The sequence below is a fragment of the Mya arenaria genome, chromosome 7 (genome assembly GCF_026914265.1).
Source record: "Mya arenaria isolate MELC-2E11 chromosome 7, ASM2691426v1".
Lineage (NCBI taxonomy): Eukaryota > Metazoa > Mollusca > Bivalvia > Myida > Myidae > Mya > Mya arenaria.
The window spans coordinates 18880661-18908532 of NC_069128.1; the positions used below are offsets into that span (position 1 = coordinate 18880661).

General features: G+C 34.6%; 1 protein-coding gene across 1 annotated transcript; it reads right to left on the minus strand.

Annotated features, from left to right (window-relative positions):
* Positions 1 to 818: 818 nt before the first annotated feature.
* On the minus strand, positions 819 to 27673 carry LOC128241427 (ubiquitin carboxyl-terminal hydrolase 37-like). Its single transcript, XM_052958346.1, has 22 exons — positions 27569 to 27673; positions 23532 to 23724; positions 22983 to 23166; positions 22468 to 22588; positions 21473 to 21517; positions 20427 to 20573; positions 17676 to 17810; positions 17088 to 17219; positions 16389 to 16518; positions 15735 to 15937; positions 15064 to 15129; positions 14537 to 14668; positions 12755 to 12919; positions 12360 to 12431; positions 11608 to 11686; positions 11235 to 11351; positions 10703 to 10775; positions 6918 to 8309; positions 6196 to 6362; positions 5089 to 5158; positions 4633 to 4771; positions 819 to 3895 (listed from the first exon to the last, which is right to left on the minus strand). The coding sequence occupies exons 2-22, from the start codon at positions 23697 to 23699 to the stop codon at positions 3838 to 3840; spliced, it is 3795 nt and encodes a 1264-aa protein (XP_052814306.1). The 5' UTR covers positions 23700 to 23724; positions 27569 to 27673; the 3' UTR covers positions 819 to 3837.
* Between the last annotated feature and the right edge of the window lie 199 nt (positions 27674 to 27872).

Genomic DNA, 27872 nt, shown 5'->3' on the forward strand with positions numbered 1-27872 from the left:
GACCATCCCCTTTGAGGTACAGAATTGAGCATTGCGTGTGACACGCCGTCTCAGCATGGTAAACCGTCATTTCAAGTTTATTTTTAAAAATACTGATATGCATGATCAAGACAATCGGGTCATGGTTCAGTACGGTCGGAAGCGTGCACTGACGCACGCATCAACACCAAACCGCCATTGTGAACTTTGGCATGCTCATCCCAAACGGGGTCGACAAAAATGAGCAAAAAATAACTTCTTGAAATTTGGCACTCTTGCAGATAATGTGAATATGCTTCACTCAGAATCTATCTAGTCTCAATTAAAAAAGATGTTTTACTAAACTGACTCAAGTTAAGCCCCTCTGAGGTTTTTTTTTATCTATAACTAGATTTGACTGGTCATAATAGGATTTGTCAGACCATTAAAGCTTGTTCAGAAGCTTCCTGTGGTTAAGACCGCGATTGTTATGCTGTTCTTGTGTTTGATTAGCACACAATGTGCTTAATTAAAGCTTCAATGGGAGTATCTTTGGAACGGGGATGGCAGTAAAAGAGCCCTCATGTGACTCAGATGAGGTTGCCACTAGATGAGCTTCGGAGCAGCAAAATTTAGATTCTGGGCACTGAATTGGCTAGGGTAGAACAAATATTTATCAAAACTAATAGTCTCAGATTTGGCCAAAAAATGTTTATTGGATGGGGACTGGAGTGCCTTATAGAGCCCCTTTTCGTATGTTTGGCACAAAATGAGGTGACAAAAGGGAGCGAGTCATACCCTTTGCCCGTTTGCATACACATGGACATGTGGGACAATATTGTCATAAAAGAACACATTGCAAAGATAAAAATTTATTGACTCAACAGTATCTTGCATTAAATTATAAATAAAAAGCTAACATCTATATGCGTAGGATTACAACTAACAATACACAAATTAACAGATTTTATTTACAATAAACAGACTCAATTACATGTATATCTTAAAGCTGCACATTCACAGATAAACAGTTTTTACAACTTTTTTATTTTGTGTATTGGAAAGGGCACATATTTGCGTCAATATCTGCAAACCAGTGATAAAAAAATGGTGACAAAAGATCAAATCGCAGATTTTCATGTTTCCGTTTAAAAATTAATGTTTTATGGCTTAAAGCATTACTAAGGGTTTAGGAAAAATGCATAAAACATCAATTTTTGAACTTAATAAAAATCTGCGATCTAATTTTTTGTCAGCAGTATTATGTGACTGGTTCACATGCATTTCTGCATAAATTTGCTCGTTCCAAGACAAAAAATGAAAAAAAGTTGTCAAAACGTTCAATCTGTGAGAGTGAATCTTTAACCAATGGTTTCGACTAACAATACACCTTTAACAGACTATTTCATGATTAATATGCCTTTAAACCATTGGATGCAACTAACAATACACAACAGACTTATTGGTTGCAACTAACAATACACAACATACTTATTGGTTGCAACTAACAATACACAACAAACAGACTTCGTAACATGTATATCTTAACAAATGGTGCAATAGAAAATTTCATACATCTATTTCATATAACAGTATCAATCAATCTACATGTACATTCATGTACAGTGTCCATAGGTATTGTTTTAAACAGCTGGGCTAGTATTCATAAAACATCTATGCCATGCTGTTACTCAAGTCATTTTCCTAAACATTTCATAGTGTTTTTTTTTCATTACATACAAGTATGAATTTTAATTAAAGCTCATGGAAATAAAGTCTATGATATTACCAACTGATTATATGTTTAACTCATAATATCATGTAACGGGAAGCATATATATGTTTAAGTTAATTTAATAAAAATTTTGAATCTTCAATCTTATATCATGTTAACAGTAATATTAGGAAAAGGACATCACCTGACTTGAAATTAATAAAGGCCCTTATTTTTATCTAAGGAACAATTCATATTATCGGGGTACTGAAAACAGGACAAAGACAGCGACCATCTTAAACTAAAGCACCACAGAACGTGAACACTCGTCTTGTATTCCACCAGGCAAACAAGGGGGAATAAGTCAAGACTTATTAAAGTCAGAGTTATGGGACTTTCTACACATGTGCATATTGTCACCAGGAAACATGTGTACAAAGTTTCATGTGAATACCTTCAATGTTAGTGATTTATGGCCAAGTTTGTTTTTTTATTTATAAAGGGGCATAACCAAACAATTATCAACACCAAAGTAAGAATAGGTACATAAGTTCTGTTCATATTGTCAGTGGAAACATGTGTACAATGTTTCATGCAGATTTCTTGAGTGAATTAATTAAAGTATTGTTGAATTTGGCAACAAGGGGAATTATTCATAATTATTAAAGCCTGGCTTATGCGCCTTTTTTACATGTGCATAATGTCAATGATAACATGTGTACAAAGTTTCATGCAAATTTCTTGAATAAATTAATTTCAGCTAAGAATAAGTCTTGAATTATTTCGCGAATGCAGACACACCACGACTAGGGCAACTCCTTGTGTTTCTTGCTTTAAAAAAATCCAAGCGAAATAAAAAATTAACTGTAAAATAACAACTTAGGCTAGTTTCAATAAAAAAATGTACAATTTCAAATATGTCAAATATATATACATCTTTTATACCCCATGATTATATAAATACCAAATTTCATGTAATTCCACATTATGTTATAATAATATAAACATCAAAATCAAGCATAATAATATGTTTTATGAATTATTCATGTGAATGGAAATGTCTTAAAAATCATACAATGATTTGTAATTGAATATTATCATCATCTTGTTTATGCATGCAAAGTATTTGAAGCGGCAAATTGAAAACTCCCAGAAGATTTTAACAATTTTAAGTGGTTAACATTATATTTTGTCCAATGAGAAGGCAGTATTTCTCAAGTTTTCCAATACTAATATTTAATTCAGTATGTCGGCAGTCAGTTGTTATTGATTTTAATCAGGTGAAGCAGTAGATGTAAAGAATGGCTGCCCCAGTAAGTGGGTATTTAAGCAATATTATGTAGACCACAATAATTAATTTATTAGATCTTACTTAAAATAAATGGCAATGTGACTATGTTCCACATACTAACAAAATGTATCCATTATTTAAAGCCAAAACACATAGAGGTAATCTTAACAACAAGTGTATGGCAAGTATTGTTGTCAAGATTTTCAGCCGGCTTTTTAGAAGCCCTTTTGAGGGCTCTCCTGATTTCTTATTTGAAACAAACCGGAGTGTTAATACTATTAACAAATAAAAAAGCAAGCACAAGCCTCCAGTAAACTTTCTTTAATCAGTTTAAGAAAATAAATATATAAAAGACTAATTTTAAACCATTTTTTTTCATCCCTTGAACCATTAGATCTGCAGAAATCCGCAAACTAATCCCATCCCTGTCTTAACTATTAAATCAAACTATTCCTCAGGAAATATTTATTACTATCACTGTCAGAGAAATATGATAAAAAAAGTCATCATACGATGCATTTGTTCATAAGATAGGGGTTGTAGTTATCCAACTTCGACGTTGCAAGTGATGCAGAAGAGGAGCTATATTAGATTAAAAAATGCCGTCTGCAAATCATTCATGAATAGTAACTGGAACCAATAACAAACCCTACAATGTTTGATGTTTTTTTTCCTAAAAAATATCTTTCAACAGCCTTTCAATTTTGCATTAATGAAATGAGCAAATGACAATAATTCTGGGTCTTTTGCAAAATTCAAAATTATTCTTTCAATTTTGTTTCACCAATTTCATACACATATGGTGGACTTCACAGCTTTTAACGATCCGTATAATGTTTTGGTGGTTTTCGGCTGAATTATTTGCAAAGTCTGTTCACTTTTTGCTGGTGGAGCTCAACGAGTATTGTAGGTTCAGATCATCCACAATATCCCTGCAAAACAAAATGTATATATTTATTCATTATACTAGTGATGTTCCGATGATCGATTATAATCGAAAATCGATTGGTTGGGCCTGAAATCGGTGACAATCAATAGTATTTAGTTATAATCGATTATCGAAAAAAATAAAAAAATATTAGTAAGTGTTCAGATGTTATCTTTAACAAAATGGCTGATAAAAGCCACAATGAGCAAGAAAATGAACTATTTTTTATACAACAACACTTAATAACTTCAATCATAGACATAAGGTATATGCATATAATGATTATGGGTTTAATACTGTACATGAATAAAACTACAACTCAGGTACTATCTAGTATTTTAAAAACCGATTGTACTATCAATAATCGGTTACTTGAGTGGAACCGATCATCGATAGTAAAATTGCAACCGATTCCCAACACTACATTATACCCAGGTTGAAAAAAACAATTTTTTGGTCAAAAAAAGAATATTTCTAAAACAGAATTCTACATTATATTTCGGACTACTTTGAGGTACAGAACTGGGTCTTGCCGGTGACACATCCCCTCCATGGCAAATTTATTTGAAAATCCTAAAATGCATCGACAAGATCCAGTCAAAGTTCAGTATGGCAGACGGACGCATGCACGCTAATAGACCGCACTGCCTTTTGAAAAAAACTATGTCTCTCTAACTGCAAATGGGCTGAAGATAAATCAAGATTATAATTAATTTGTTTAAAAGCAAAAGTTGAACTCACTTGCTCATGTAGAAAAAGATGTATCCGCTCCTTTCCCGTTGTGATTTGACATTTGACTCAAGAATATTTGTGACATGAGAATCATCGTAACTGTGCCAAGATCTCTTCTTCATGTCGTATACATCGCTGATGTAGTGACCTAAAACATGATTTAATGATTAGATAAATCTCTGTTTGATTTACAACTTAGTTAAGTCACTCTCGTCGGCATAATATTGCATCAGAGTGTCAAGGAGAAAATGGAGTGCCCTGAGAAAACCCAGCCGTTTTGCTTGGTGATCTCAAACCAAACTCACAAAAGGAAATAGTAAGTCCAGAATTGAATGCTCTTATTCCTGATATTCATGATTCATTCTTAATTTTATCTTTCCTGATATGTTACGAACAGTAACAATTTAACTAGTATAATTGTGAATAATTCTAATTTTGAATAATATTGCCTCTCTTAAATGTTACCTGTAGTGGAAGAAATGCCCATATGGTTGACTACACTGACTAGACGGTAGGAGTAGGGTAGGTCTCCCTTCTGAAACACAAATGTACTGCTTGTTAAATATTAATCTTCAAATGCAAATGAGTAAATGTCACAAGAATTACCTTCAAGAGGCTAGACACCAGATTGTCCAAAAATCGGCAAATACAGTGTTTTCTCAAAATAAGCCTAGAAATGCAATACATCACATAAGTAAAATAATGAACGCAACAATCATGTTGCTGTCTCATCTGTGTTTTCCCATTTATAATAGCACATAATGGTTTCCCATTTTAAATCATATCTCATATATATGAGTACAGATAAATATGCGACCCTATTTTTAAGCTTACTGGGATTTATGTAGTAGACAACTCTAGTAAATTTCAGCTTAAAAAACTGCGCAAAAACTGCGAAAGATGCTTGTGTCGTAAGCGATGTGATACATCAGTAGGTAAGATTCAATGCGTTGTACACAACGATGTAAGTTTTCTTTTTTTCTTGCAATTGTAATCATCAGATGTCTAGTCCCTTAAGTAGCAAGTTTCATGTTGATATTGACAAGCTATAGATGTTACACTTGATTTAGAATTCACCTGGTGTATTTTGGCAGAGCTGAATCCACGCTCATTCAATGATCCAATACCTTCATAGTTCAAACAGCAGTCTATGTTTCAAATTTGACTTCAATCTCCTTCATACTTTCCAAGATATGGCCCGGTCAAGAACCCATTTTCGAATAAAAATATCAGGTTAAGGGGTGATAACTTAAGAAAAATGTTGGGCAGGATAATGATTTTATATGCACTGCACTTCCTCTCATTACCATTTATCTATATTTCAAGTTTCATTTAAATCCCTTTAGTATATTCCAAGATATTGGCCGGACAAGCACCGATTATGAAAAACCGGTTCAGGGGCAACAGCTTAATAAATATGCCTGATAGGACTATGGTTCTTGTATGATTCTTGTACACTGAACTTCCTCTCATTGCCATCTCTCTATACATATTCATACAGACAGAAGGACAGACAAAGTGGCGACTATATGCTGTCCTTTCAGGGAGCATGATAAATGAGGAAAATCTTACTTCATTATTGACCTCCGGAAAGTTAAAGCTGGTATCATTGACCCCATCCACTTCATCCATCCGTCTGTCGGCCATGTTCTCCTCGAACTCTGCAGGGTCAGACAAACGAGGGCTGTCCTTCTCTGGCTTTTTGTTTTCCTTGTCATCAACAAGGGACAGCCACGAATCTGGAAATACCATGGATAATAAAACACAGATGTTTGTTGTTTGGTTCACCAGTTTTCTTTCGCCAAAAATTGATTTTATCTATTTTTATTAAAGGTTTTACTTTCGAATTGTATCATCAACATTGGGGAAAGGCTTAAAATAATCTTCAGTTCAAACTTAATACTTCACAGACTATTAAAACGGTAGAGTCGGCGCCTATTTTGTAGGTAGAGTTGAGTAAATCAAACCAGAAGCATTTATTCCATGCCTGGGGCAAGATAAATATGAATTTAGTTTTGTTCAAATAATGATATGATGCATGCTGTAAATATGCTTATAAACAATTTTAACCTAAATTGAATATTAGGTTAAGTTTCCGTCATTCCGAAAATTGGAGCAAAAAATGTCACACATTTTTTTTTATTCATATTGCATGAATAAAACAAAGTAAAATGTCTGTAATAATAAAATCATTGAAATTATTTATTCCATCTTTCTCCTCTTTGGTTGATAGCAGCACAAATATTTAATTAAACAAAGCCTAAAGTAATTAAAATCATCAAAATCATTCCTACCATCTTCATCCATGAAAGACTTTTCCTCCTCAGAAATTGCCTTTTCCTTATCCGCCAGGGTTGGTCCCGATTTCTTCGCTGACACACATTTTTCTTTCAACTCTGTTCGCCTCTGTCCATCAGTAGATGTTTCTTCTTTTCCACCAGACTGTGGCACACCTTCATCCTTAGATTCTTTTCCTACACTCTCTGATACAGCTTCATCATTGTCAACATTGTCCATATCATTAGCTATGTCATTTTCCTGGATATCCATTTTAGCATCATCACTTGTGCTTGTTTTTCTACAATTCTTCATGTTTTGTAGTTTGATCTTTTCACTTGAACGTTCTGATGATTTCGTTGGTCCCTTACTTTCACTCATTAATGATTCTTCCAACTTCTTTCTTTTCAAACATTTCTCACATTTTTCTGAATCAGATGATGAAATCCAACATTGACATGTCAAATCTTTTTTCCCAATGCTATTATTGCAAACCAGCATATTTTCACGTTCAGAACTCTTTAGTCCACTGCTTGAAAATGGACTTTCAGAATTTGTACCATTTGAAACCTTTTGTTCCAGTTTTAATTTTACACCTTCAGAAGAATGCTTTCGAGAGCTGATGTCTCTAGAAGATTCAATCAAACCCACTGAATCTAGTTCATAATGCTTTCCATTTTGTTTTCTAACTTTGTCACTGATTTCGTCTTCAAAATCATCCAGATTTTCTGTGCAAGACAAGTCTAAGCTACTAGGTTCGCTCTCCTCATCTGTTGAAAAGGCAGGAGCACTGTTGTAAACTGCCTTTGTTATCTTATTCAACCTTTCCTGAAATCTATTACTAGCTGCACCCTCTGTCTTACCAGATGAGCAAGTGTAAGTGTGAGATGTCCCCTCTTTCTTTGCTGATGAACAAGAGTAATTGTGAGATGACCCCTCAAATTTTGCTGATGGGCAAGGGTTTCTCTGAGATCCTCTTTCTTCGACCTTCACATTTTCTCCACCTTCATAACTGCTATCTTCTGAAGTTTCAATATCAGGAAATGGACTAAAATGTGGTGGTGTTTCTTTGGAGGTAAAAATGTCATCCACAGTTTTCCTTTCAGAAATATTTGGCTTATTCTTAATACAACCATCCGTATTACTTCTTTTTCTAAACACAGTGTTTGTGAGGTTATCTCTAAAATTACCCTCATCCGGAGCTTCATCAAATATGTCAGCTTTTGAATTTTCAAAATGTTCAAATTCATTCATTTCATCATCAGTTTTTGTGTACATGTGATCACCATGATTGATGACATCATCAAAATCAGTGTTGTCACCATAGTGATCATTAGTTTCCATGAGACTTTGGTGCATTGCCAGTTCTAACTGCTCCTCAAACGTCATCTCAAGCAGATTCTTTTCTTCTGAAAAACGACACAGGAGTATTTTAGGATGATCTTTTATCTACTACTTGAGTAAGGTAAAAATGAGCGCTTCCAATACACGCCTGTTTTTCAGCTTAACATTTATTAAAGCTGCAGTCACATAGATTGATTGTTTTGCCAACATTTTTATTTTTCTTCTTGGAATGATCCAAATTTTGCGTAAATGTCTGGAAACAAGTGATATAAGACAACTGACAAAAGAGCAGATCGCAGTTTTCATATTAACATTTGAAAATTGATGTTTTATGGCTGAAAGCATTACTAATACTTGAAGAACAAGAGCTGTCACATAGACAGCGCGCTCGACTATTCCGCTGCTTTTCAGTGTAAGGATTGAAAAGTTTTGGCGAAACATGCATGGATCACTGTTAGATTTGATTTCAATGCAATACAAGATGTGCTGAGATATTAACATAAATGTGGTTACATGCAAAATTTTAACCAGAATTTTTAAGTCTATTAATAAAGGGCCATTATTTGCAAAATACAGTTATCTAATTTGGTTATTCAATAATGTTGGGTGGTTGAATACCATTGTATAAAGTCTCAATGCAATACATCAAATAGTTGCTGAGATATTAACCTATGTGTGCTAACATGCAAGACCTTAACCAGAATTTCTAAATCGCATAATAAAGGGGCAAAAATTACATAATATTAAAGATAGAGTTATCTTTCTTGATTAAATAAGAAGGTTAAATGGTTGGGAGCCTGTTTTTAAAGTTTCAATGCAATACATGATGTATTCGCTGAGGTATTGACTTAAAAGTGGTTACATGCAAAACCTAAAGAATTTCTATGTCAAATAAAAAAGGGGCCATTATTTGAATTTAATGCAAACTAAAGTTATCTTACTTGGTTATTTAAGTAGATTGGATGGTTGAGTACCATTGTATAAAGTCCCAATGCAATACATCAAGTAGTTGCTGAGATATTATCCTATGTGTGCTTACATGCAAAACCTTAACCAGAATTTCTAAGTCAAATAATAAAGGCCCATAATTTGCATTATATTCAAAAAAGTGTTATCTTACTTCATTAATTTAGTAGGTTAGATAATTGGGAATACATATCTAAAGTTTCAATGCAATACATGATATATTTGCTGAGATATTGACTTAAATGTGGTTACATGCAAAATCTTAACCAGAATTTCTAAGTCAAATAATAAAGGCCTATTATTTTGCATTAAATGCAAACTAGAGTTATCTAACTTGGTTAATTAAGTAGGTTGTATGGTTAAGTACCACTGTATAAAGTCTTAATGCAATACCTCAAGTAGTTGCTGAGATATTAACCTATGTGTGCTTACACGCAAAACCTTAACCAGAATTTCTCAGTCGAATAATAAAGGGCAATTATTTGCATTAAATGCAAACTAAAGTTATCTAACTTGGTTAATTAAGTACATGTAGGTTGGATGGTTGAGTACCATTGTATTAAGTCTCAATGCAATACCTCAAGTAGTTGCTGAGATATTAAGCTATGTGTGCTTGCACGCAAAACCTTAACCAAGGTGTGACGCCAACGCCGACGCTTGGGTGAGTAGTATAGCTCTCCTTATTCTTCGAATAGTCGAGCTAAAAAATGAAGTTTTCGGCAGTTGACCAAACAACTGAGATCTGTTCTATTGTGAGTTATCTTATATGACTGAATTGAAGGCAGAGATGCCAAAATGAGCTGATTCTGAGACAAAAAACATTTACAAAATTTGATGCTATTATCTTGAACTGATGATACGTGATGTAAATGGCCAAGTTAAGTTTATGTGGGACTTTTTGCAAACTATCAAGGAGCATAAGTTGATAATTATCAAAGCCAGTGCAAATTGTCTCTGGCAACATGTGTACCAAGTTTCATTCAAATATCATGAATAGGCCTAAAAAAAATACATTTGGTTCGGGTTACCCGACCCTACCTACGGAATAGGCGCCGACCCTACCGTTTTTATAGTCAGTTTGAAAAAAAAATTGAAAAACTAAAAAAAAAAAAAAAAAAAAAAATTTTCGTTTTTTTTTTAATTGCTTTTCAATATGTAGTTTAAACCTTAAACGCTTATGCAGATGATAGCTTTAACACCATTCTCCAATGATGAAAATGATATTCTTATATAAAGCCTAATAAAAAAAAAAAATAAAAAAAAATAAAAAGCCTACCTACCCTACCTATTTTTGAAAAGGATGTAACCCTAACCAAACAAATTTTTTTTTTAGGCCATATTATATAGTTTCTGAGTTATGGCCAAGTTGAGACTTTTTATAGGCTGATGCCAACGACAACGAAACTAAGGCTATACCAACACCTCGACTGACAAGCTTAAAAGGACCTTGAGCAATTTAAACAATCTACAGTAATGCAAATTTGTGTGATACCTGGTTGATTGTTCCTGTTCATTTCCACAGTCTTTTCCAGATTTTCCTCACCATCACCAAAGTCCTCGCTCACCTGGAAGGATCAAGTTCAAAATCAGGTACTACAGGAATCACATCACTAACATCTTCACTATGAGTTTCAGACCGAAGTCTCAGAAAAGCAATTTTATTTTTTTTTAAATTAAAATGTTAACCCAAAACTACTGATGAAGAGGCAAGCTTGTTCCAAACTAATAATGATGGGACTAACTCTGCCCAATCTTCTGATAACAGAGCAACCTTCTGTTAATGGGGCAAGTTATGTCTAACTTTCTATTGACCGGGCAAGCTAAGCCCAATGTTCTGACTTCCTGCTAAGTATCAATCAACATACAGAAGATATAAAAGTAATTTTATCAATTGGGTGGTATCACTTTGAGTTGCTTTCATAAAAAACAATATCAAATAATATCAAAGCCTTTTGTCTGAGGACAAATTTAATCAAATTCAAAGCAGTCTGTTGAATACGGCCGCTGAGGATTTTTTCACTCACCTTTTCCCGGTGTTGGTGTTCCTGTAACGACATCTCAATCGCGCGTTTTAACTCCGAATCTTCTTCTTCCTCGATGGCCAAAGGTCGAGACACATTTGTACCATCTGTCTCATCCATCTGTATTATTTAATTTTTTATGAGAACTGTGGTGTCAGAGCAAAAAATGGTCTTATTTTTGTTTGTTATTATTGTCTCTTTTTTAAAGCTTTATTTTCAACCCATCACACAGATTTATCTTGTTGATCTTTTTAATATGACAACCTCCATTCAACTTAATTTCACAGACATCCTCACATATGGAAATAAACAAATATGATTATTATTACCTACACTGAAATAACACTTACATTCGGAAATTAAAACATTATCATACCTTTTCCTTCGTTTCCATAAAAGAATCGCTGGTGTTGTCAGATGTTATAGTTGACGTTGATTTATTCTTGAATCTGTACCTGTACAATAAAAGAAAGTTCAAAATAAACATTTCTAATGAGAAAAATATTATATTATTTTAACATCATTCCAAAAATAAAATAAAAAACAAATTGAAAAGAGGATCGGAATTGTTTAACAGTGGTCCAACAAGTCTGCAAGCCCTGCAATGGTAAAGTGCTTTCCAGGCTTCCTCAAATTCTAGATTTTATATAGCAGGGCCGGCTTGTTAAAAATTGTGATACCAAGCGCTAGTTTAAGAATTCAGACTTTTTCATTTGAAACTTAAAATTTTAATGAAAGCCTTTAAAATTAGTCTTAATGTGTACATATATTTTTTACTATAGAGTGTTTTCTTTGGAATTATTTTCACTGCCTGTACCTTGCAAAATTGTGAAAAAAAGTTGACTTATGGAAAATTCAAAATCAGCCCAAAATATCTAATATATTATAATGGCAAATATACATGTTTTCACTTTTTAAATGCATATATTATGCTGTGAAAGAGTTAGTTTTGTCCAGATATTGTTTATTTTTCAAGAAATTCTCTGTTTTTTTTATTCATTCATATCTGCATTTGGGGGAAAAATTGACTTTTTTTCGCAAGGGTAAACAGAAGGCAGTAAATAGCATTAAAAACATCACTGATTTATCACAAGTCTTTTTGACAGAGTATATAATTGTGAAACTGACCCCGAGTAATCTAGTTTTCTGCGACTAGGCGTTTCTTCCTTACTGGAATCATCCAGGTCCGGCTTGTTGTCACTGAAAAATGTCAAAAGAGCAATGTAACTCAATAATCATATCAATTGCAGTAGAAAAAGGCCAAAATTGTATGCCTTTTCATATCTGAGTCGATACGAGGAAATAAAAACATCTGTTTTCTATTGCTGCCATTTGGAGTATTTTCAAAATTCTAACAAGATGTCATACCAAAAGTTGCATGTTCTTAGTGAAAGGTGAGGCAACGAACATTGTTTGTTTTAATAAATGAGCTTGACGTGTTAACACATTCCCAAATTGAAGTGTTGACATGTTAAAATTTCCTAAAATGAAAACGCCACTTGGCTGAAAAAGCCCAGTCTTACTTGAATCCTTGTTCTAGTAAGTTAGGTGGAAAGGCCGGCATAGTTTTCTCTGTACAATGACCTTCCATTGTCAAGTATGTCGGGATCGAGACTCGCTGACCCATTTTTGTGTTCTTGGCAAACGTGTGGCTGTATGTATACCTCTTAAGGTGCAAGATGAACACTCTGAAATATAATATCTTTATTCATTAAAAATCATTCAACGTTGTATATTATTTCTATCGAGCTTATAAACCTTTTGGCCGCCATATATATATACAGTGGAAACTCACTAAACCGGACAAGGTCCGGACTGGGCATAAATTTCCGGTATAGGGAGGATTCCGGTTTAGTGGGGATTTGATGTACGGGGTAAGTTTACTCAAAATATTAACTGAGTTAACCTTTAAAGTCTTTTGTCCTCTAGGGACAGTTCAATTCTCTGACGTTTAAACGGAGGTTGAGACATGATTAAAGCACTTGCAAAAGTGATAAGCATAATTAAACATTTGTGCGTTTTTATAATCATCTTTTTTCCAAGTCTTGAAATAAAACAACTCGCGTAATTTAATGCTTTTTATGAATGTTTGTGATTTAATTAATGCACCGCTCTAATCTGATTCAATCATAGAAGTCTTAGATAAAACAACCCTCCAAAATGATCACTAAATATCCGTTCCTAGTTTTTTATTTTCTGCAACAAACAAATTTATGTTTCAATCAAATTTCTTTTCACAAGTTTGATTATCGTTTGATTATCGCGCGACAGTCAATCCACAGTGCAATCACCATTATCGAGTTAACACAACATCACAGGTGTAATATTTAACGACGCACCGGCTGTCAAAACAAAGTGACACGTGATTCGCGAATTCCTAATACACAAAATCATTTTGACATGTTGGAACAAATAAACGTCCGATTTTGTGAGGTAAAATTACGTTGACAACTAACTATTTTTCTCGATTTTTTGTCCGGTATCCGGAATTCCGGTTTTGTAGGGATTCTTTTACATTGAAAATAGAAGGGGAAAACCGGGACTCCGAAAAGTAACTAATTTTCTCAATTTTTTGTCCGGTATCCCGAGGATTCCAGTTTTGTGGAGATCCGGTTTAATGAGTTTCCACTGTATAATTAATCTGTATTAATGATGCAAAACGTGAAATCAGCAATCTCACAGATTGACAAAGGCAACAAAAGGGTAAAATAATGAGAAAAATCTAAAAAAAGAAAACAAAAGAAAGTTCATATTTTTAAACATTTTTATTTCAGGATTCCTATGGTTGGTAACTCGTAACTAAATAAAAACACAAGTTGGTATATTCCAATGAGGGACTTTTACCATCTCTAACAAACCTCCCCACACACGTGACCAGACTGGGGCTCTCTTTTATATCAAGTCAATTTCAAAACCTTAGTTTTTATAGTCACAATATTTTGTTGGGTTATTGACAGAAATTACCGAAATCATCCAGTCTCTTTACCAGACATGGGGAAGACGCTTGAGCCCTTTTTGTGGGTAAAAATTTTTCCCCACCTGTTTTATTCAATTTTGCGCAAAATTTCTCTGAGTACTTTTTCAAACATTTTAGGAACATATGGAGTAAAATATATATAAGGCAGTAAATATATCACTCAGAAATCATCATTTAATGAGCCTTGAGATAATCATATAAAAAAACAAAAACCAACAACAAATCAAAACAGGGTCTGGCCCTTAAAGAAGCTATCCATATATTTAATGTCACTTGGAACCTTATGAAATTAACCCAACTTTTTGATAGTAGAAGTACATTAGAATACCTTGGTAGTCTCGTTATTTTATGCGTGACATCTGACTTGCCGTGCCCACATTTCTCACACGTGTAATCTATTTCTTCGCTCCTGAAGAACAGACTAAGTGCATCTTGTAGTGACCTGGCAGTCATAATGTCCCTGAAAAATCCAAGATGAAAAAACTAGGGCAAATCTTCGAATCATACTGGTACTAATTCTTATTTATTAAAATGCATATTTGATTAATTGACTGCAAATACCTTCAGACTCTTTTGAGTAACTAATATTTTTGTTTTGGCTATATTCAAAAAATTAAATAGATGTGTGGTAAAAAAATCCTGGTCAGTCAGATAACCCAGAATCAAATATGTTTTTAGGCCTAATAAAATTGCAACAACCATTCAAATTTTGTTTGTGGAAGCTGAGGGAAATATCATCTAAAACCAACCAAGTTTGAGAAAAACATAAATCATTTTCATTACATGGAAACAACAAAGATTGATATTTTAACACTGAAAACAAAATTTCTACATTTTTACATGAAAATCTCTTACTTTTGTTTGGGGACGTCTAGGGATATGTCATGGAACTGTTCTGCCTTGCTGACTTGTTCTCCACACCTGTGAAAGTAAAGACACAGTTGTTAGCACAAGAGCGCTGCAGAGTGGAAATGAACACCCCTCTGTTTTTCCCCCAGTTAAAAAGGTGTAACTGAACGAACACTGAGGCCATAATTATAGACCTTGCTATATAATCGCATCTGGCAACATGTGTACCAAGTTTCATTCCAATATGTTGGGACGTTTTTTTATTCATGGCCAAGGTTTTGCACAATGACACCACCACTGCCGACATCACCAAGACATTGACAATATCTTGTCTGTTTAATCCAACAGTTAAGCTTATAAAGCAAAGTCCCGAACACTTTTCAGTCTTGAATGCTTTATGGTTAAAAAGATTTAGTTTGGGCATAACTATACACCAAGGTTATGACAAGCATTTTCCTTGAAAACCACAGAAGCTTAATATTGGCTTTTTTACCCAAGTCACCAGGTGCAAGAATGGTGCCAGATGAGATACACCCCTTGGGCCAATTTCACTATAATCTTGAGTCTGAGTTGAAGATTAAAAACTGAAAGTCTTAAAGTCCGTAAAAATCTCTGATGTTGACCTTTTTCATTGATTTACGATTATAATTGAATATCAAAACAATACTAAAACTTACTGTAAACATGTGAGTGTGTGTAGAACTTCAAACTCAAAGTTGACTGTGATTGGATTCTGTGAGGTCATGTGACCAGCCCCGCCCTCTAGGCTGTTCTCTTCACCTCCCCCCATTTCCTTATTTGGAGTGGGTGTGGCTTTTGAGAGTTTTACCACTTCCTCTTTTAACTGGTCGAGAACTTGGCACAGGAACTCATGGGCATCCTGAAAAAGGAATAGTTGTTCAGTTTAACACATTTTAGCTTGATTGATTTTTAAGTTTATAAAATTACATTTGAGTATTTTTGCTGCCGAGAAACCAGTACTGATGTCAGTCTTGAGAGGGAACGAAAATGTTCCCACGAGTAGGTATCAAAACCACACGTTCTTAGGTGTAAGTTGGACACCTATATTGCTAGACTATTCTATAAAAATATTTAAACCCATTCTTTTCATTTGACACTATCCATGTTAAAGCTTATTCAAAGTCTTGCATGTAATTCTTAGCTCACTTTTGATGTCAGAATTGATTCATAAGGCACAAGTTAACATTAGTAGTCTCCAGATTGTTCATAAATAATTTCTTTTTAACTGGTCTGATTTATCAAAGATAAAACAGATGATCAATATATTAAGGTGGCATTACCACTTGTTAACTCTATCTGATTTAACTCACATGCTGGCCATAGCCCGAGAACCGTCTGGCAGTATTAGAAATTGCACTTTTCACACGCCTCAAGCTGTCCTTTCTCGTAATTTCACTGGCATTATGCTGTCGTCTCACGTGTAGCAGTTTTGCCATAGAGCTGGAACAGAAAATTAACCCTTTGCATGCTGGGTAAATTGTCGTCTGCTCAAAAATGTCGTCTGGTTTATTCTAAATTTCTTTCAATTTACTTAAAACTTTGGGCATATATTGACTGAGTGGCAAACAGCTTGGAACCTGACCAGGCGCCGAGTTACTCGGCGTCTGGTCTGGTTCCAAGCTGTTTGCAAAGCCTTTAAAATCGCCATCAGCAGTCTAAGGGTTAATGGCTAGTTGATAACTCGGCTTTACAAGAATGATCATAAGATAGGGGTTTAATCATTCATTAGCTAAAAACAGTGTTTAATTCCATTTTCAATGGAATGGTGACGGGCCCTTTGATTGGGGAAAAATAGCATGTTTTGGCAAGAAGGGGAAAAATACTAACATAATCCATACTTTTTTAATAGTGCTCAACTTGTTTTCAAACCTTTTATTTTCAATAAACATATCCACATAACCATGCATGGCACTTAATTGCAAGATTTGCTAAGATGAGGTTGGTTGCCAAGGTAACAATTGTCGAAATATCAGATCAACAACCATTGAAAAATACAGAACCCTACATACTAGTAGAGTGACTGAGGCTGGAGGGTTTTCAGCAGCTTTCGGTTGAAGATCAGGTCCGTGGAGAATGTGTCCAAGCCAAACAACGACTGGAGGATGGCGTTCATGTAGCATGTGTTGCCGAGGTTGGAAAATCTGGAAATAAAGGATTCATTCATGGGTTAATGCTACCTTTGAAATGAAATCATTGATGAACTTGCCCAGTCATGCCAGCAACTTTTTAAACCGTTCTGCCTAAAACCTTTATACCTTGCCATGTTTTTTTTTGTTTCTTTTTTAAGGAGCACAATCTAGGTTTACTCTTAATAGATACATAGAAGAATGTATAATACTGAATGCATTATCAAGTTTAACTCATTTGACATTAATGATAAAAAACAACAACATAATAATATCATTTGTTACAGAAATTTTTTAATATTAGTGATATTTTGGCATTTTTTTCGCTGGGGAATTTGTGACCACTTAGCTTAAACCCCACTTATCAAGGCTAGTATGTTTTTTAACAAAACATTTTTGTTTATCTGAGACAAAAATTCCTGTTAATCTGCAAAAGCTTCTCATGCCATAAAGTACATTAGTTTAACTCACCCTTGAAGAGCCTGTTGCTGGGTCGTGTTAGTGTCAGTAGTCTGTTTCTGTTTCATACTGTAAGTGATCCGGTCTGACAGAAGCCTCGGTCGCTTGGGGTTCGGGGATGGGTCCGGCATTAAACCAGGACGTTTCCTAGAAAAAGATTTAGAAGTGAAAAAATAGAAAAAGAATAGATTAACAGTAAATGGTCCAAAATAAACATCATCATTGTTATTCAGTGATCCTGTCTGCCTTGGCCCCTTGACAGGGTATGGAGATGGGTCTAGCATTGAACCTGTTGTGAAAATAAAAAAAAATGATTCTCAGAGAAGGGGCCAAAAAGGGGCCAAATTTACATCATCATTGATATTCAGTGGTTCTGCAAGACAGAAGACTAGGCTTCTTGACAGGAATGAAGGAACTACTTATATACCATGCTATGCCTGAAACGTGATATGATATCAGCAAATAAAGTTGCGCAATGTTTGAATTGATTTATTCCAACCTATTTGTTGTAGAGACTTATGTCTTTACTGCCCTCATCTTTATTTAAAACATGAACATGACAGCGGGACAGATATGGTTTATGATCATAAAATTTTTAAGCCAAATAAACCCCGGGGATGGGTCAAGCATTGAACCAGATGTGAAAATTAAAAACTGATTTCCAAGAGAAAGGGCCTAAATTTACATTATCATTGTTGTTCAGTGATCCCGTCAGACAGAAACCTGGGCATCTTGACAGGGTTCAGGGATGCGTTGGGCATTAAAAAATGTGAAAATAAAAATTGATTCTCAAGGAATGGGCATAAGTTTACATCATGGTAATCATTCACTGGTTCTGCAAGACAGAAGCCTGGGTTGCTTGAACGGGTTCAGGGATGGATTAGGGATTAAACCAGGATGTTTCCTAGAAATAGAACAAGGTGTAAAACTTGAAAATAGATTCTCAGATAATGGGTACTTGTTTACATTATCATAATTATTCAGTTATTCAGTCTGACAAAAGCATGGAGTGCGTGAAAGAGTCTAGAGACAGGTCTGGCATTAAACCAGGATGTTTCCTAGAAACAGAACATGTAAAAAAAAAAAATTTACTGTAAGGCACTTTAATGTTGCACTAAATTTACATAAATAAATAATCTGTAACTAAAAAATTCCCAATTGAGACACTAGTACGCCTTCCATCTGCCAGTCGGACATTGTTGATAGTTAACATTACGTATTAACCTGCTGAAATTTCCAACATGAGAGAAAAATATCAATTCCACAATATTATTGGCAACACCCATACATAAATAATTTTACTGAAATACAAGCAATACATAAATGTTTATTAATTTGTCGAAATTCTCAAAATAACAAATGAATTAGACATACTAATCGTTTTTTTTTTTCAAAAATATTCCTATCACTAATACTTCTTATCCATTAATTAAAACATTACAACCACTAATGTAAATACAACTGTATCACAAAATACCACATTGACTAATACATGCACATTCAACCTTCATAATCAAGAAATACATAAACCTTCCTTTGGTATGATAACCCGAAGGCAGATATAAGGCAAAATGTTTATCAAAACATAATCATTGACATAATATTTACAATGTACGGTATATTAATATCTATAATTGTAGTATACATAGTATCAAGTTGTTTACTTCTTCTTTTTTTAAATAAATATTTCTTTATCAAATGCAGGTGTTTTTTTATTTATCATTGTGATATTGCTTGCAAGTCCCTGTACTCCTGTGGGGTGAAGTCATCTAGTAATATTTGTATGGTGAAGATGATTGCTATATGAATGTATTGATGTTTGTGCATGTCTGTTGACACATAAAGCTCCGTGTGAATGCGTGCCAGCGTGGGGGAGGGTGTACGGGTGGGAACAACATGGCACGAAGGTTTACACACAAAGTCATGGTTCCAATTCGAAACTTATAAATAGGTTTGTCTACCATTTAACCAGTAATGCACCAGTCAATTGTTACCACGGGTCCGGGGGTATACCGAGGATAGCCGGGGAAATGGGCCGTGTTTTTACTTTCCAGGTGCCCACGCAGGGCTGGGTGACCGCGGTGGTTTTGTCATAGCGCAAAATTTAGCGGAGATTGGGCCTTATATAGAGTCTCTGGGGGGCATTTGGCCGGGGTTTAACCATCAGTTCGTCCCCGCAGGGCGGGGATTTTACCCGGGGTTGGCTGGACCGAAAGTCAAAGTCCCAGCTATTCCCCGGACCTGGGGGGCCATGGTTACAATTGACTGGTGCATAAATTTAAATATAGCGTCGGTAAATGTATCTGTACTTATTATGTGATGTCAAGTCCCTTTAAATAAACCAACGTTGGTTATGTTGACCAGTAAACGGTAAAAACTGTTGACCAGTCAACTGTAAGAACTGTTGACCAGTAAACGGTAAGAACTGTTACCCGTGCGTGAGGCTACGTCATAGGTACGTCATGGGTTTTACATAGATTCTAAAAATAAGCTGCATAAACTCATGAAAACTCCAGTATTCGTTTTGTAAATTTAATTGGTTCACGGAGAATACTGAAGAAATTTCAAGAGCGCAATCAGCTATATGATCAAGATCATTACCAGACGTAAACAAATCAATACGTGAAACGGCACATAAACTGCCTCAGTGTATGGACAACAGTTCAGAAGTCATCCTCTCCACCTCGAGCAACAGTTTTCACTGTTACACAAATGCCATTGCAACGACTGTATACGAGTTCTACCAGGGCTTTATAGACTTACACTGAACTCAGCCATCCGCGAGTAGGTGTGGAGGTTTTGAACATCTGACCAGAGGATTTTGCCCCGTAAAACTTTGAAAGAGAAAGGGGCTCTCGGCTCTTTTCCGCACTTCGCTGCAGGAACTGATTGCCCACCATGTTCTCCGATCTGTAATGGATTGGGATTACATAAGGCCATTTTTTTTAATTTTAGTTAGGGTTACATCCTTTTCAAAAATAGGTAGGGTAGGTAGGCTTTCATTTTTACTTTTTTATTATGCTTCATATAAGAAAGTAATTGTCATCATTGGAGAAGGATGATAAAGTAATGTCCTGAAAAATGATTTAAAGGTTAAAAACTACATATAAAAACACACTTAAAAAAATACAAAAATCATTTTTATTGTTGTTGTTTTTAATTTTTTTACCAATTTACTATAAAATCGGTAGGGTTGGCGCCTATTTCGTAAATAGTTAGGCTTACCCAAACCAAATGTATCTTTTTAGGCTTAAGTTAAATCATGCAATTATAGTCAGATAAGTCACATTTCTCAACTAGTTGTATGGGTGGAAATTAGGCAATTTTTAATTAATATTTTTTGTATTTTCGGATTACCTTATATACATCTTTTCCATTGGTATCTTTTTGAATATTTCATAAAATAAGCATAATATATAAACAAGAGGGACAAGATGGGCCTATTTTGCTCACCTGAGTAAAACTGGTGCTCTAGACATTTCTATAACTAAAGGGCAATTACTCTCCAGTGACTACAGCAATTAGGCTAGTTATCAAACTTCTCCGAGGTATAAGCCCATAAATATTCTGACCAAATTTGGAGACGATTGTACTAATGCATGTAAACTTATTGAACGGACAAGACCAATTTCAGACAATTTCTATAATCAAATGTTTATATCTTTTAAGACTTCTATATATAAACATTTCAGCATAACACCTTCAACTATAGATCTTTTTTTTGTTTTAAAATAAGCTTTGCTGCCTTTAAACTTCAACTTTACTTCAAGAACCAAGCTTCTTTCAAACAAAGAAATTCTTGACATTACCTCATTAAGTTTTCTTTTTCTTCCTCTTTTTTCACGGACTTCACGCTGGAAAAAGAAATACATTCAAATTTCAGGTAATAACTAGGGTTTTAGCTAAGTAAACCAGCTACTTCCCATTCTACTTAAAATTCACTTATTTTTCCAAATTTGTACTGGACAAATTGCCATTTTAACTGTCCATTTTTGCCGACAGCTGGTTTTTATTGAGATCAATAAAGGAGGGTGCCCTCACGGGGACAAGCAAGTGCACCCTTCTCCCTTCTTCAAATTGAATGCTTTAGACAATAAAATAAGTCCTTGTTTTGTTTTAAATCTTATTATATGATACGGTAATGTATACATACAAAATTAAATATATCTGGCAGTTGAAGCCTAAAACTACTTCAATTAAACACATTTCTAACTATTCTTTTTCATCATATTTATAATAATAAAAATTTCACAGCTCAAGTGTGCCCTTTTCAGTCTTAGCCCCCTGTCCCCTTTCTGCAGCACTATGCTCTTTTTATAACCTGGCTAAAATTCTAAATCTATTCAACATGTCTTTGTTATCTCTGGATTTATATTTCAATATCTTATGAATGATTGCTTACAGTATGCATATTTAGGACAGGGCGGTCATTCTAATGAGTTTTGGGCCACCAGTCAAAAAGACCAAATCTTCATATTCAATACTTGGTGTTGGTGTGCTTGGTTCTTTGTCTATCTATATAAAAAGAAAATCTGACACACTCAATTTAAGATGTCCTATGAATTACTGACAGTTACCATTTTAAGCTTGTGCAATATGACATGTCAGAGATGACATTGTGCCCTTTTAGGAAAGTGTTTACAATGTCCCATTACTGTCGTGCCCTTTTCAGAAAAAACTTTGGAGCACTTTGTCAAGAAACAAGAAACACAAAAGGACACCAAGGTCATCATGTATGACAAGATTTTGGCTTTTCCTCTGTAAAAAATAATGACTTCAAAAGCAAAATTACATGTATTCTTGCCTTGTAAAATTATTGGCGGCATTTTCAGAGTTGTCCTTTTGTGTAACAGGGCTGTTCAGAACATTCTTTTGTTGCGAGGTATCAAGAACGCTTCGTCTGCACACTTCTGCTTTTGAAACTTCTAAAAAGAATGTAAAAACATCAAAAATATCACAGATTGACAGGTTTTACTCTTTTTTTTTAATATTGTCTCAGGATCAGCTGATTTTGGTATCATTGCCTACAATTCATTCATATAAGATAACTCACAATATAACAGATCTCAATTGTTTGGGAAACTGCCGAAGATTTCATTTTTCTTAAAGCGTTAGTAACGCTTTTAGCCATAAAATATCAATTTTCAAACATAAATATAAACTAGAAGCGCCGCAATGCGACGAAACCAGGTTTTTGTTATGGGCAATCAGAAATTATAGCCAATTATTTGTTGTATTACTTGTTACCCAATAAAGTAAGAAAGTTTTGTTTTTCTATATCTCAACAGAAAAATTAACTTACATGTAAAATCCTAGTACCTGCATGTTTGTTACTCCGTATTTCATTCATTAGTCTATCCAGGTGTGATATCCGCCCTTTAACCGCCTCGCTTGGTTTGAACATAATTGTAACTGTGTTGCTACAACCGCCTTTGCTAGAGAGAAGATCAAACATGGCATGGCTGGGTTTCACCGAGACCTTAATCAAATTAGTTCGGTTGACCTGAAAGAAAGAGGAATTTCTAAGTCAAATTAGTACTCAAAAGTCTTTAATGTCAAAATATCACCTTAAAAAAGAAATATACAATATGTAAAACATTGGTTCAAACAAGATCACAAAATCAGACAATAAAATCAGATACAAATGGATTTATATTGAAAACAAGTAATTCAGGGAGCAATACTCGACAAGTACTTTAGTTTATGGGAATAAGACTTCATTTAAACAAATCAATCATAGCTGACATGAATAAAGTTAAACCATAACATTTTTTTAATGACTGGGAATTTTGAGTTTGGTAAATCAGATAACTTGGCCCCATTTTCAGTTGGAAAACATACATACTGAGTAATAAACATTTCACTTACAGCATATGTTTTCGAGTTTCCAACATCATATAGCACTCGTAGGAAGTAAGAACTGTCTTTCTTTTCAACAGAAATAGAGCCGGATTTCCATTTCTGTGATCCATCAAATTGGTCCGTGACCTTTACCTGCCCATGAAATAATTCTGCAGCTGAACTTGTACCATTCATGGTTCTTCACATTTGTAAACAACCCCTGATAATTGAAAAAAATAATCTGATAATTAAAAACATAACAAATTTAAGCAATGCAGTTTTTGGCTGTCTTTCTGGTGATTTTGAGGCCAAATCTCATTTCGGTGAATTTCAAACCCTATTTCATTCTAACAAGTTTATATATTTTTTCCCAAATTTTATGTCAAATTTACCCTCCATACTTTCATGTCCCCTATATGAAGAAAATCAACTAAAATTAGGCAAAAATATAGTTTCATTTCTTTCTCAATAAGCTTTCAATAGAAACAAGATAATAAATATAAATGATTTAAGCTTTATTTAAACACAAACAAGCCATCTATACTATAATAAATCTAAGAAAATTCATATTTCGTGATAATACATGGATGTGATTGACCTGGCAGCTGGAGGGCTGAAACCATTTCTTGGGGTGCTCAAAAGCACAGTGCCGTAGAAGAAAAACTGACTTTAAAGAACCTCTTTTGAGGGCTCTACTGACTTCAAATTTAAAGCAACTCGAATATCAACTCTTAACAACCAAATAACTTCTTTAAATCAGCTAAAAAAATAAATATTTTTATATTTATTTTTGTTTTGGGGGAAGGGGTTGGGGTGGTGGTGGGGATGGGGTAGATGGAGAGGTCCCTGGGGCCATTAGATCTGCGGATTTGCAGAAATCCGCGGATCTAATGGCCCCAGGGACCCCTCCATCTCACAAAACACATCCCTGTAATATCAAAATTACCACCTTTGGAAAGCCCCCGGCCCCATATCCCTAGCTTAGAGACAGTCCTCCTGCTCTATTTTCCTCAGTTCATGGACAGAAACTCACAAAGAAATATATTAGCCATCGGAAAGAGTGCATTGTTTTAAACATTTAACTAAATATGATTTCGCAACAGGATAATACATTTTTACTCTGGAAAAAATGGAAATTAACAATTAGCTGGTTCGTGGGTTTTGTGTAGATCAGTTCAAGTGGCATTATTCTTCAGTAAAGGTGTACTGTATGTGTTCTTAAAGGCCTAGTTTTAGGTATGTTTGGCATAACAATTGCCTGCTAATTGCACTGATGTCACAGTAGCGGCCAATTTCCTGTTTATTTGTTTATTGGCTCAGGGCCATTTAGGGTCCATTTCTATAATAAAACCTCCAAAACAGCACAGCAGGATACTCAAAACAGAGATCTGATAAGAAAATTAGATTAAGATCAATACACAGAGGTTGTGTACAATGCACTGGGGGCTTTTTCGGGGGAGGGCAGGGTTCGAATTTAACTTTGAGGAGCACTTGCAAAATTTTGCGAGTGCATTTTGAGGCAACTCACAAAATGACAAATCAACTTGGAACTTTATTATTTGCTTTATTCCCTTATAATATTGTCTAATTAAAGTAGAAATTAACACCTAAGACATATTATGAATATTAAAAAGTATCAATCTTGAGTGACTCGACTACTAGAACTTGTTGATGGCTTATTCTATTTGGGGGGTATGGAAAGACTCGTCTGATGCTGGCAGCTTTTTGATAACAAAGCTGTCCAATAATTTGACGTTGTTCACTTTGTATATTTACCCTCGCCATCGGGTAATTTAATACCCATTCGACAAGCACGCTACAGATTTCATTAAGTCTATAAGTATTGAAAACAATAAAATAATAAATTTAAAATAAAAAAAGCAACAGCAAATGTAGCGTGGATACTTTGGACCATGAAATATATCGATCAACGAAGTCTATTCATTTTGACAGGATGATGGGGTTTACATATAGTGCGCAAAAGCGCTATATTTAGCCAATGATTGAGCTAAGTGATTACGTCATTCGTATTTACTTTATATTATGCACGCCTCGGAGCATCCAGGAAAGATTCGAGATAAAACTCGGCCTTTTCCGTATTTGTTCTATTTTTGAAAACCTACTAGAGCATGACTCCGTACTGTCTTCTTTATACCGGTAGTGTAAACATGCCACTTATAGGCTGTTTACACTCGACTACATAGCGGAATTAAGTTCATGTTTATTCTACTTTCCTTTTAACATTTTGTGGTCTAGAAAAAGCCACTCGCAGAATTTTGCGAGCTTGAATAAAAGTCACTCGCAATTTCCAAATGTCGCTCGCATTTTGCGAGTATGCGAGGCTAAATTCGAACCATGGGAGGGGGTCACTTATAGGATTAAACTAGGCCTTTAAAGATAGAAAGTAACCCTTCAAATAAAGCCGAAATTTTTGAGTTTTGTTGATATTTGATAAAGTTATAGCTCTTGTAATATGGACCATAGGGAGTACTTAGTGAAATACAGGTGCGACTTGGCTGCCGTTTAAAGCTGTACTCTCACAGATTGACCTTTTTAACAACTTTTTTATTTTTTGTCGTGGAAAGAGAAAATTTTTGTGTGAATATCTGCAAGCCAATGATATAAGATTGGTGACAAAAAATCATATCGTAGATTTTCATATTTCCGTTCAAAATCTGCTGGCCTTGTTTGACGTCACACGTTATACACCGTAATTAACGGTTTAAGAAAAATGCATAAAACATCATTTTTTGAACTTAAATATAAAAATCAGTTATCTGATTTTTTGTCAGCAGTCTTATATAAATGGCTTCCATGGATTTTCGCAAAAATCTAAGAAAATACAAAAAAAAAGTTATCAAAACGTTCAATCTGTGAGAGTGCAGCTTTTAACATATTACTGAATTATAAAAATGTTCTTCTGGATAAGTATTTAGTTATAGTTATAACAGTTCCCCCATTATTATTTCTAAATGTCGAATTATATTTGCCTTTTTGGTAATTGATGGGGGGGGGGGGGGGGGGCATAAACACGCACCCTGTCCCTTTAAGTTACAAGAGTCTAAAATTAATGTCTGGTATACGTAGTCCAAATAATTGTACGTTGACGGATTGTTTTAGATTTTTGATATGGCAAATCCTTCACGTACAAATTGTTTAGTATCAAAAGTGGGTAGTTGTTCCGATCAGGATTCCGGGTTAAAGCATATAGCGTCTATAAAATATCATAAAAACAAGAACTATTACTAGATAATGTTATTTTACATTAGTTCCGTACACAAGAAATAAATATCCAACTTATAATTATGAGTTTGACGGCTTTTCTTCATTTTATTCTGTCAAAACATAACGATATATACATGAAGGGCACCTGCAAGACTTCAGGGCACAGTTTTAAATCGCTCGGAACATTTCGGCCATGGCCGAGTTGCTACGATTGTGCAACGAGGTCTATCTCGAAGCTTTGTCGGAGGAGGCCGAGTTATTACGATTGTATCGAGTTGTTCCCCTTCGCATAATTGTTGTCTGTGTCAGTCAACTTTCGTTTTATTGGAAAGGTAAACAACTTGTTTTAATGCACTAAATGCTTGTTTAGTGCAAAATAGCATTTCACTTACATGGTAAAATATGAATATAACTCTTTATGATCAATTTCAACCATAAAATACTTCACTTAAAACAATTTCAATATTTTTAAAACACCCCCGTTTTTTGCACATTCCCGTTTAGACGTTAGGGATTGGAAGAATCCCGTATAACACGTCTATTATTTTAGACTACTGATATACGATAACAAGAATTGTGAGCTAATTTCTGACATGTAGTTCTGCCAGCCAAATAAGTGAGAGGCCAGATATAGCTTTAATTGCCTCCTCAAGCCTTAAACATAATAGTTTGTAAAAGAATAGGCATTATTCATGGACAACAGTTGTTTTTTTCGTGTGTCCGGAAAATGGTTCTGTTCCGGTACACCTACTTTTGCAATAATATCGGATAAATCCAAGCAATATGACTTAACCTCAATAATACATGTGACTATTTTTGAGACACAGTTTCTCACTTACAATTTAAGGATGTGCGAAGTCAGTAACTGTTAAATTAAGAATTATTTATGCAATTATTTTCGATCTGCCATCGCCCCGGTCCCGCGAAAATACATAACACAGTCGTGCTTGATTTAAGCGATTAATTTACAATTTGGTGAGAAATCCGATCCTTTAAAGAGCTACCCCTTTACAGAGGCATAGGTAAGAAAAATACGACCCTAGAGCCTCACTTTTTTAATTCTTCATCAATTTAATATTGTTTATATCCTTGTAAAGAAGTAACAACCAGCTTTCAGGTATATGTTTTTGTTTTATTTCTGAC

Excerpts from the sequence above, each read along its gene's own strand:
- LOC128241427 (XM_052958346.1), bottom strand. The coding sequence starts at position 23,699 with ATGAATGGTACAAGTTCAGCTGCAGAATTATTTCATGGGCAGGTAAAG. Across the intron at positions 12,432-12,754 it reads TTACTAGAACAAGGATTCAA|TGACAACAAGCCGGACCTGG; the intron begins GTAAGACTGGGC and ends GACATTTTTCAG. Across the intron at positions 10,776-11,234 it reads AACACCAACACCGGGAAAAG|GTGAGCGAGGACTTTGGTGA; the intron begins GTGAGTGAAAAA and ends TGATCCTTCCAG.